Here is a 12,149-nt window from a genome sequence, read left to right as displayed (position 1 = left end):
ACATAGCGATGTGCATTTCTGCCAAAAAGTTCAACTTTTGTCATATCTATCTGCAACACATTGTCCTGGAAGCATTGTAGAACATCTAAGTGGCCTTTTGTAATCCTGAGGTGTGCAGCAATGTTTTCTTTGGAGAGCAGTGGTTTCCTCCATGGTGTCCTTTCGTGAAAACTATTCTTGTTCAGTGTTTTTCTTAAAGTGGACACATGAACAGAGACCAGCAAGTTCTAGAGTTTCTGCAGGCCTTTTGCTGTTTCTTTTGGTTTCTTTTTCACCTTCAGCATTGCGTTCTGTACTCTTGATCTGATCTTTGCAGGATGCCCGCTCCTAGGGAGAGTTGCAACAGTTTCCTCCATTTGTAGACAGTTTCTCTTATTGTGGACTGATGAGCACAGGTGTTTAGAAATGTGTTTGTAGCCTTTTCCAGCTTCATGTATCTCTACAATTCTAAGGTCCTCTGAAAGTTTTGATTGAGGCATGGTGCACATAAACAGATTTTTTTCTTGAGAAGAGCAGACTCTCTCAGTAATCTGACTTTGTGTCTTTTTTTAATAGGGCAGAGCAGTTCTACAACCCACACCTCCAATCTCATCTCTTTGTATGGCATATATGTCAAACTCAAGGCCCGCGGGCCAAATCCGGCCCGCGGTGGAATTCTCTTTGGCCCGCGAGATAAAATCTAATTACTATTAAAGCTGGCCCCAATAATCGAAGCGCCTATGGCATATGATATGGCTAATGCTGAGTTTATTCAGGTACCAGGTTTTCAGGGTTTTTAGTGTTTATTCGGTTTCCCTGGTTTATTTCCTGAATATCATTAATGAATAAATTTTTTTTCTATTAGAGCTGGCCCGCCGGTATATTACATGCACCACTAATACTACAAATCCCACAATGCACTGCCAGTGCATTGCTCGCGCTTGCCTTACTCTCTCATCAGCATCCTTATGGCGCTAGTCACGTGTGGTCAACTTTCAGCTATCCCTCACCCCAAAAATGGCTGAACGAAAGGTGGACTTTGAAAACAGGGGTTTTCAAGGCAGGTGGGAGGCAGAGTATATGTTCGCAGATATAAAGGGCAAACCTGTTTGTCTTGTGTGCGGAGACGGTGTGGCTGTAATTAAAGAATATAATGTAAGACGACACTATGAAACGAAACACCACGACAAATACAAGCATCTGGACAAGAAACAGAAGCTCCAGAAGGTAGAAGAGTTGAAAAGAAGTCTGGCGTCACAGCAGGCTATGTTCACAAAAGCCAAAACACAAAGTGAGGCTGCTGTAAAGGCTAGTTTTATTGTGGCAGCAGAGATCGCTAAATCAAAATCAGTGAAAATGGCGCAGGTGAGCTGACAGCTTATCACTGCATCATACACCAAACGTTGTGTGGCAAAGCCTTGAAAAAGGAACATATAATGAGCACCATAACACGAGCAGTTAACTTCATAAGAGCCAAAGGTTTGAATCACCGCGAGTTCAAGTCGTTTCTGGAGGAGTTGGGTTCAGAATATAATGATTTGCCCTATCACACAGAGGTGCGATGGTTAAGCCAAGGAAAAGTGCTGAAAAGATTTGCGAGTTGCGTGAGGAGATCTGTCAGTTCATGGAAAGCAAAAGGAAAGACACAACAGAGCTCCGGGATAAAAAGTTGCTTTGTGAAATGGCGTTTCTGTGTGACATCACGAGCCATCTCATTGTGCTCAACCTGCAGCTTCAGGGGCGGGGTCGTGTGATCACAGACATGTACGCTGCAGTGAGGGCTTTTAAAACCAAGCTGCGCCTGTGGGAGACGCAGACGCAGCAAGAAAACTTGAGCCATTTTCCGTGTTGCCAAACTATGAAAGAGCAGGTTTCTACCGCAGTGTTCCCACGTGCAAAGTTTGCTGAAAAACTTGGCATACTTGGTGCCGACTTCACACGGCGATTTGCTGACTTTGAAGCCCAAAAAAGCAGGTTTGAACTGCTCATTAATCCATTTGCAGCTGACAGGGAAAGCGCACCAACCAACATACAAATGGAGCTGATTGAACTCCAATGTAGTGACACACTCAAGGCAAAGTATGACTCGGTGGGCGCTGCACAGTTTCTACGTTTCATTCCCGACACAATGCCCCAGCTGCGTACCCAAGCTGCTCAAATGCTCTCTATGTTTGGCAGCACATATCTGTGTGAACAACTGTTCTCTTTGATGAAGATAAACAAAACATCACACAGGAGTCGTCTTTCTGTTGAACACCTTCACTCAATTCTGAGGATTTCCTCAGCTCAGAGCCTGACTCCAAACATTGATGAACTTGCATCCAAGATGAGATGCCAAGTATCTGGCTTAGACTAGTGTGAATCACAGAGTGTTGGCCTGTGGAAAAATGTTTTCATTAGAAATTACTCCGGAAAAACTGCAGATAAAGCCATAAGAAATAAATGCAACTGATTTTTTATTTATTTAATGTTCAATGTTGTTTTTGTAGGCAATAACCTAAGCTTTGTTAGTTCCAGGTTAATATGTGTAATAAATTCATTTCAATAAGTTTTGCAATAAACGCTGAACCAGTCCGGCCCTCGACTTGTAACGATTTTTAAATTTTGGCCCACTGTGTATTTGAGTTTGACACCCCTGTGGAATATCTAACTTCAAATAGCTTTTGTAGAAGTTATTACCCCAGAGGGTTGCATACTTTTTTGAACCCGACTATTATTGTTTAAATGGTGTACTCAGTATTGACAAGAAGTACAATTGTTTGTGTGCTATAATTTAGGCAGATTCATTATTGTGATTTAGATGAAGATCAGACTACATTTTGAGTAACTAATACAGAAAACCAGGTAATTGCAAATGGTTCACAAACTTTTTCTTGCAACTATACCTATCCAGACTTAGGGTGAATGTGTGCAGGCATTCTTCACCCTATCTATTCCATTCATAATTTTATATGCCTTTAGCAAATCTGCCCCCCACCCCCAGTTCTCCTGCTGCGCTCTTACAAGCTTGAAGTTTCCTGTAAGTAATGGACCAGAAGTACACACAGTACTCCAAATCAGGCCTCACCATCGCCTTGTACAACTTCAGCACAATATCTCAATTTTTGTGCTCAGTGCCCTGATTTACAGAGGCTAGTGTGCTAAAAGCACTTTTTGGCCTTGCCTACTGTGATACCACATTTGAGGAATTATGGATCTTTATTCTCAGTCTCTTCTACCTCAGTGCCCTATTATTCACTGCATAAATCTTATCCTGGCTTGGCCTCTCAAACTGTAACACCTCACACTTGTCTGCAATAAATTCTATCCGCCATTTTTTCAGCCCATTTCCCCAGCTGGTTAAGTGGGATGCTGAAACTGAAATAGGACAAGATTGAGCCAAATAGATTTTAGTGTAGGCAAATGTGATTTTCAATCTATGATTTGATTTTGGTGAATTCCACCCAAGGATGATAAGACAGTAGCTTGGAAGCAGGTAACATTGATCATTCAGATTTCCCACATCCTTGCTGAGTTCTTTCACATGGCGCAAAAATGGTTGAAGGGGTGGGATAAGCAGAGTGGAAAATGTGTACACCCTATTAGTAAAGAAAATAGAGACAAATTTAAGGGAAGGTAGACATAATGTGTAACTTCGGAGTGGTTGGAATAGGATAATGTTTTTAGTGACAGCTGCCTGACTTTGACATCTTGTAAAGTCAGGTCCTAGTGCATGTGTGCCAAAGGCAAACCTGTTGTATTTTCAGCTAGTACTGAAAAGTTGGTGATTGAACCTAATCTTAGCGTAAGATCCTCAATATCAAAGAAGCCAATTGAGACCAGAAAACGCTGTAAGCACTCAGTAGGTCTCTGGAGAGAAAAACAATTAACTTTTCAGTCAAAACCCTTCATCAGAACAGAAAAGTAAACAAGTCCTATTAATTCTTACCACTATCCCTGACTCAGTGGAAAAGGCAGGGGAGATCAGTGGATGGAAGAAAGAGAGTATCTGTAATGGGGTGAAGTAATGTGGTAATTAATGTTCCTTTAAGCTGCTTTATTTGTGTAATCTGATGCTAATATTTTGAAACATAGAAACATAGAAAATAGGTGCAGGAGTAGGCCATTCGGCCCTTCGAGCCTGCACTGCCATTCAGTATGATCATGGCTGATCATCCAACTCAGAACCCTGTACCTGCTTTCTCTCCATACCCCCTGATCCCTTTAGCACAAGGGCCATATCTAACTTCCTCTTAAATATAGCCAATGAATCGGCCTCAACTGTTTCCTGCGGCAGAGAATTCCACAGATTCACCACTCTCTGTGTGAAGAAGTTTTTCCTCATCTCGATCCTAAAAGGCTTCCCCTTTATCCTTAAACTGTGACCCCTCGTTCTGGACTTCCCCAACATCGGAAACAATCTTCCTGCATCTAGCCTGTCCAATCCCTTTAGAATTTTATACGTTTCAATAAGATTCTCCCCCCCCCCCCCCCCCCCCCCCAATCTTCTAAATTCCAGTGAGTATAAGCCTAGTCGATCCAGTCTTTCTTCATATGAAAGTCCTGCCATCCCAGGAATCAATCTGGTGAACCTTCTCTGTACTCCCTCTATGGCAAGAATGTATTTCCTCAGATTAGGGGACCAAAACTGCACACAGTATTCTAGGTGCAGTCTCACCAAGGCCTTGTACAACTGCAGTAGAACCTTCCTGCTCCTGCACTCAAATCCTATTGCTATGAATGCCAACATACCATTTGCCCTTTTCACTGCCTGCTGTACCTGCATGCCCACCTTCAATGACTGGTGTACAATGACACCCAGGTCTCGTTGCATCTCCCCTTTTCCTAATCGGCCACCGTTCAGATAATAATCTGTTTTCCTGTTCTTGCAAACAAAGTGGATAACCTCACATTTATCCACATTAAATTGCATCTGCCATGAATTTGCCCACTCACCTAACCTATCCAAGTCACCCTGCATCCTCTTCGCATCCTCCTCACAGCTAACACCGCCGCCCAGCTTCATGTCATCCGCAACCTTGGAGATGCTGCATTTAATACCCTCGTCTAAATCATTAAATATATATTGTAAACAACTGGGGTCCCAGCACTGAGCCCTTGCGGTACCCCACTAGTCACTGCCTGCCATTCTGAAAAGGTCCCGTTTACTCCCACTCTTTGCTTCCTGTCTGCCAATCAATTCTCTTTCTTTCTTTTGAAATCTTTTTATTAATTTTTAAGCAAACATAATTGAAATATGAATACAGAGAGTTTGAGAGTACATAGTTAATAGTTTAAGTAGACATTCAAATATATGATAATCAATATATAATAACCTCCCAAACTCATAGTATTTATGAACAAAAGAAATAAAAAAAAACCTCCCAAAAAAAGAGGAAAAAAAACACAAAACACTAACCAACATGGGCCATTGCATAATGTCAAATATATACAGTAGTGCCAATAACTCCGAACCTCCATCCAAATAATTAAGGATAATAAAAGTGAGGTTTAGGAAAAGACAATTTAACTCATATGAAAATGTTGAATAAATGGTCTCCAAGTTTCTTCAAATTTAACTGAAGGATCAAAGACAACACTTATAATTTTTTCTAAGCTCAAACAAGAGATAGTTTGAGAAAACCACTGAAATATAGTTGGAGGATTAATTTCTTTCCAATTCAATAAAATAGATCTTCTAGCCATTAATGTAACAAATGCAATCATTCATCGAGATGAGGGGGATAAATGACTATTATCCGCCATTGGTAAACCGAAAATTGCAGTAATAGGATGCGGTTGGAAATTGATATTCAGAACTATTGAAATAATACTGAAAATACCTTTCCAGTAATTTTGCAAACAAGGACAAGACCAAAACATATGGGTCAATGAAGCAACATCAGAATGACATCTGTCACAGGTTGGATTAACATAAGAATAAAATCGAGCAAGTTTATCCTTAGACATATGAGCTCTATGTACAACCTTAAATTGTATTAGGGCATGTTTAGCACAAATAGAAGACAAATTGACTAATAGTAAAATTTTCTCCCATTGCTCAGTGGGTATAAGACAATGAAGTTCTTACCAATTCTCTATCAATATCAATGCCATACCCCCAATACCGTGTGCTTTAAGTTTGCACACTAATCTCCTGTGTGGGACCTTGTCAAAAGCCTTTTGAAAATCTAAATATACCACATCCACTGGCTCTCCCCTATCCACTCTACTAGTTACATCTTCAAAAAATTCTATAAGATTCGTCAGACATGATTTTCCTTTCACAAATCCATGCTGACTTTGTCCGATGATTTCACCTCTTTTCAAATGTGCTGTTATCACATCTTTGATAACCGACTCTAGCATTTTCCCCACCACCGATGTCAGACTAACCGGTCTATAATTCCCCGGTTTTTCTCTCCCTCCTTTTTTAAAAAGTGGGGTTACATTAGCCACCCTCCAATCCTCAGGAACTAATCCAGAATCTAAGGAGTTTTGAAAAATTATCACTAATGCATCCACTATTTCTTGGGCTACTTCCTTAAGCACTCTGGGATGCAGACCATCTGGCCCTGGGGATTTATCTGCCTTTAATTTAACACCACTTCCCTACTAACATAAGATTATGAAGTTTCCATAATCTTGCTGATTCAGACATGCCCAGCAGACCAGAATATATACGTGGAAAACAATGACAAGCAAACATAGATAATTCTGATTAAAGCAGAAGGAACAAGCTGTCAAGAGTTGGAGAATTCAATATCGAGCCCTAATGGAGGTCAGAGGCAGAGGTTAGAGTAGGAGTGGATGGTTAATTAAAAAGCCAGGCTGCAGGTCCCTCCTGCAGACTGAACATTTGCTGTGAAATACAATTCCCTTCTTTCTCCATTTGGCTGCTCCATTGTAGAGGAGGTTGCATTGTGAATACCAAATGCAGTACAGTGGTTTGGAAAACGTGCAAGCCCAAAAAGATTGGTTCCTGGATGCGATGAAAGGACAGGTGATACACTGCCTACGTTTGCATGTGAAAATGGCAAACTTTGGGGGACAGTAGGCAAAGATGGAAGAATGACTGATGCGAGGGGGGTCTGTTCGAAATGCTGAAGAGTGAGCTGGATGACAAAGTGTTTGGAATTTTGATTGTTGGGACCAATAGAAATTATGAAGGAAGGTCAGTTAAATGCAGACGTTATTGGGTTGGAATTTGTGGACTTGGGAACTATTTCTTCTCTGTCTAGGAGGATAATAGATGATCATGATTCCAGTACTAAACACACTTTTTATCTGGGCTTGCAGCAAAGGGCTTAACTTTCTACTTAATAACTTCATTACCCTACTGCAGACATTCGCTAGGTTCCAGTATACATAATAGTAGAAGACCTCAGTGGATGGTGCAGCATCAATGGAGGGAAATAGCCAATCAGGAGCATCTCGACCTGAAGCATCAAGTGGATATTTCCCTTCAGAGATGCTGCCTGACCTGCTGAGTTCCTCCAAAACATTGTGTTGTTTCAGATTTCAGCATCTGTAATGTCTTGTTTCCTTCCCCTTTGTTCCACTTATTGCCCTTCCCCAGCTTATGCTACTGAGACTGTTCTGTTTTCTCTCAGTTTTGATGAGCCTTAGCTGATCCTCTCTCCACCATTGTATCCTGACCTGAGTTTTTCCCAGTGGTTTTACTTTATTTGAAGACTGATAAGAATGCAATAAGGGCTGAGGGACCAGAAATACTGTAAATATATACCCCAGAGCTATCTATGTTTCTTGCCAAAATGTTCCAATACAGCATAAAATTGATAATAGGGGAAACTGCCACAGTTGCCCACAGGAATGGTCAAAGCTTTGCAGTTAGCAGTTTGAAGCATCAGCAAAATGATGAAAGGTGTCCTTGATAGCACTATCAAGGCATTATTAGCTATGAACCAATAACCTGGTCATCCGCATGCATTCTGATTTTCTACAGTTCTTTGTGTATCCATCATTACAGTTTTAGTCAAAACATAGACCAGAGAACTGAATCATATGGGTGGGGTAGATTGGTTGCCCTTAACTGTGCATTAATGATTGGATTTGTATCTTGCGCAAAGGAAGATGCTGGCTGTAAATCATCCCAGCCTTAGAGCATTACTTGAGTTCTCCAGGACATTGTTTTTGATCTCACTATCTCCACCTGCTTCATCCAGAATCTTGCTTCATTATAAAGTTAGAAATTAGGATATTCAGTCCCATTACAACTGCTCAGAAAATGAAACTGCAAGAGCAAGACGGCATTCAGGCAGAGGTTGATCAGTGACAAATAACAGTTGCATCAATGTCAATGTTAGGCATTGGCATTACCATGCAGTGTCCCTCACCATCCATATTCCTGAGGTGGTCATTGACCAGAAGTTGAATTCAACCTGCCACATAAATACTGTGACTGTAAGAGAACACGAGAAGGTGGGTATTCTGAGCTGAGTGACTCACTGCTGATACCACAAAGCCTTTCCATTGTGTGTAAGTTGGTGTTACAATGATAGAATTCAGTACCATTTAGGATGAATTGGGGCACCATCCCTCCATAATTAGTATGCCATAGTGACAGTGCCTGCTATTTATAAAACGCTCTTACTACTTTTCTCAGATATTTGCAATAGAATTTCCAAATTCATAACCAAGGAAAACAAAGGTAGCAGGCCAATGGGGTGCTACAGTCTGCAAATTCCCCTTCAGTCACACACCATTTGGAAATAGATCCTTCATGATCACTGGGTCTAAATCCGGGAGATCCCTAGCCAACACCAATGTACGGTAGATGTATTTTCACTGGTAGGACTGCACTGGCCTTGAAGGTGGCTCATTAGCACCACCTTGTGGGTGATTATGGATGGGCCAGTGATACCTATACCTCAAACAGTAGATAAAACAAATGGTAGTGATACATGGAATATGTACTTTATTTAAATATTCAATCCAAGGCTGTTTTCAGAATTATTTGATACTCTGCAAAGTAGTATCTAATTCAGGTTTTCTTGGCAGGTTTATGATCTGTTGTGATCGTTGTGAAGAATGGTTCCACGGTGACTGTGTGGGAATTACAATGGCAAGAGGACGTTTACTAGAACGCAATGGAGAGGACTATATCTGCCCTGATTGTAGTCCTCCAACCAAAACTTTAGGTGCTATAGAAACAAAGTCTGGTCAACAGGAAGTTAAAACAGCCCTTGCTAGCTCTAATGAGCCAAGTTTTGCAGCTGGAAAACGGGATGGAAGCACAACCACTGACCAGGGAATAAAGGGCAGGATTGAGAAAGCAGCTAATCCAAGTGGCAAGAAGAAAATTAAAATATTTAAGCCGGTATGCTGTTAAAAAATTTCAATTATTTAGTTAATTCTTTGAATAACTTGGGCATTTTGTTTATTTCTTTCCAAGTTTTTGTTTCTTCACTGACTGATGTCAAGTAGCTTCAGTAAAGTATGCAAAATTTTATGTTTGTTGTTTTGATTCAAATTATTATTCTCCACAGTTATACAGTGTAAATCTTTACAGTAAATTGAACTGTTCCTCCATTTAATATTTAACTGACAAGATTATTAAATAGTGCAAAGCCAAATTAACTCCCATCTGCATCGTACTTCCAGCTTTAGGAATCAACAGTTTTTTTTACTCTTGTTGCTTGCTCATTTTTCTTCATTGAAATAATTGAACGAGGTACGCAGTTTCAGGAAAGCAGTTTATCAGTCCATTTCATATCTCAGATATTGACATCTTATCCTCTTCCGATGGAATTACTTCCTGGACAGAGGATTACAGAAACAATGCCCAATCTCTCTTCCTGTTATTTCCTGTTCTAATTGAGTTTGATCCTTTCCTATAGAAAGGTACAAAAGGAGATAAACCCATTGTTGTCCAGTGTACTTCCATTTTTGTTATCCAGTTATTAGGTGAAAATTTAGCTTTGTTAAGATCTGGATGTTAAGTTTGGCTTTGTCACTTCTGCATCGCTTATATTTATTCATTTTATAAAAATTATCTTTTTTAGTTAAATAATGAGAAAGGCTGACCATGGTTAATGATAATTGAGGAAGGGGTAGCATTTGCTTTACAGCACCAGTGATCACCCATAGGGGCCAGATTCCCTCAGCTGTCTGCAAGGAGTTTGTACCTTCTCCCTTCTCCGGTTTGCTTGCACATTGCACAGACGTGCAGCTTGGAGTTAGTAAGTTGTGAGCATGGCTGCCCCCAGCACATCCTGTTTGAGCAAAACAACATGTTTCACTGTATATTTTGTACATGTGACAAAGGTAATTTTTTTCCTTTTCAGTAGTGTTCAGTGACTGTGAATTAGTACGCACGTACAGTTTATTGTTAACTATTGTTTGATTATTTTTATTAGGCAGTGGAGGTAGCAGCAGTACCAAAGTGTATTGGGCCGGGGTGTACCAACCTCGCCTCTACTGACTCAGTGTACTGTAGCAATGACTGCATCCTCAAACATGCTGCAGCCACTATGAAATCACTCAGCCAAGCCAAGGATCAGAAACAAAAACCGAAGGAGAAGGCAAAATCAAAGCCAGAGAAGCAAGCTTTATCCAAATCCTCTGCAGAGGTAAAGAGAAATAAATCCATAACTACCTTCTCTAATGGGAGTTTTCTCAAGTTTATCACAATCCTCACAATACTATTTTGGGAAAAGATACATTGAAATATCAATGCACTGATTGACTTAATGCAGTGTAACTGCAGTATGCTAAAAGCAGGCTTTTGCTGATATTTTGTCAGTTACTATATGATTTGGGTAAAAAAATTGTAATGAAAGCATTGATTTTTTTTTATACATGGCCATAGAGTGGTGCCAGTTTCCTGTATTTATTGGTTAAAAAAAGAGAGGGCAAGAAGTATTGGAACGGAGTAAGAATGGGACCATCAGAAAAAATCAATTTTAGGATTTCTTCAGTCTTCAATAAGTAGGGAGTTGAAAGCAGAGATTGATCAGCTAGGTTAAAGAATGAAAATGGTTAAAGAAAAAAAAGGAAGTTGCAAGCTGACCTGAAACTAAATTACAAGTGGTCATCTAAGGGTTCAATACTTGAATCTAGAGAAGAAAATAAGAGCGCAAAGTAAGTTTGTAGCAATGTGAAGATGCTTGTGATCATTCACCATTTGCTTTTAGTTATATTTGAGCATGGGCACATCCATGTACCCATTGTCAACTGTGGGGGCTAGGATGTCATAGGATAGGCTTTAATTGTAATTAAATTGTTCTTGATTAGGACACGGGAATGTATTTAATACTTTCAATTTCTCACTTAGTTATTCAATGCCTGCTAAAGGAAATTGTATTCTATTTTTAATTAACATTTAAGCGCCAAGTTAAGTGATTAATTGTGTGATTGGGGAATGTGCGCAACATGGTTATTATATTATAATGTTAAACTATTGTTGTTGCAGGCGAGTTTGAAACCTTCAGCAGCTGGTCCTCGAAAAAGTGAACAATCAAATGCAATGGAAATGACGACCAGGAAATTGGTAGTGTTAGTCCATAAGAGCCCCATGCCACCAGTAAAGGAAACTGTATCAAGCACTGTTGCAGGGACATGGACGATTGATCATAATTACAACGCTGTTAAACCAGAAAAGAATGTGATACCAACTTCAGTTTTATACGAATCGTGTATGTATCAAATAGTAGTTTTCAACATTAACTTATTTTTCTTCTTTTTCCTTACGAAAAGCAAGTTCTCTAGCCAAACGTGGGTTCTTTTGCATCAATGAAGAGTTTTAAAAATTGAGTGTTCCACCTGCACTCAGACTTCCCTGTGAATTCCTCTTTTCAATTTTGATTTAATCTTCTAATTTTTGCTCCCTGACCAAACATTTTCATCCCAAGGATTCTGCCACGATTGCACTATATTGCAGACCCAGTAGGGAACTGATTTTAAAAAGTATCATTGTCTCGCTAATTAGTTGATAGCAGGAGTTGTATGAAAATAGTGATTTAGCTTTCTATTCCATCAGGGAGCTATGAACCCATAGTTAGTCTTCTAAATCAGGTGCCAGTCTGGTGAAGCAGCACACTTTCACGCTGGATTACTTTGCATTCATCCATTGGCATTCAGCACATTCATTAATTGCCTTTGGGATAGGACGAACTAGGTTTGTAATCCGAGGTTAAAAGTATTCCAAGTTATTTGTCCAGTTATACATT

The 12,149-nt window shown here is 40.0% G+C and overlaps 1 protein-coding gene across 2 annotated transcripts in view; it reads left to right on the top strand.

Moving 5' to 3' along the window:
• The window catches only part of LOC140736262 (death-inducer obliterator 1-like), a 136,386-nt gene that overhangs the window by 58,872 nt on the left and 65,365 nt on the right, over positions 1-12,149 (top strand). For both annotated transcript variants that reach the window (XM_073062202.1, XM_073062201.1), the window contains exons 5-7: positions 8,980-9,298; positions 10,338-10,550; positions 11,393-11,615. In XM_073062202.1, the coding sequence (XP_072918303.1) occupies positions 8,980-9,298; positions 10,338-10,550; positions 11,393-11,615 (755 nt within the window). The remainder of the gene's footprint in view (positions 1-8,979; positions 9,299-10,337; positions 10,551-11,392; positions 11,616-12,149) is intronic.

Source organism: Hemitrygon akajei, chromosome 11 (genome assembly GCF_048418815.1).
Source record: "Hemitrygon akajei chromosome 11, sHemAka1.3, whole genome shotgun sequence".
Taxonomy (NCBI): domain Eukaryota; kingdom Metazoa; phylum Chordata; class Chondrichthyes; order Myliobatiformes; family Dasyatidae; genus Hemitrygon; species Hemitrygon akajei.
Note: the sequence above shows the minus strand (reverse complement) of the source record. Positions and strands in the feature narration are given on the sequence as shown.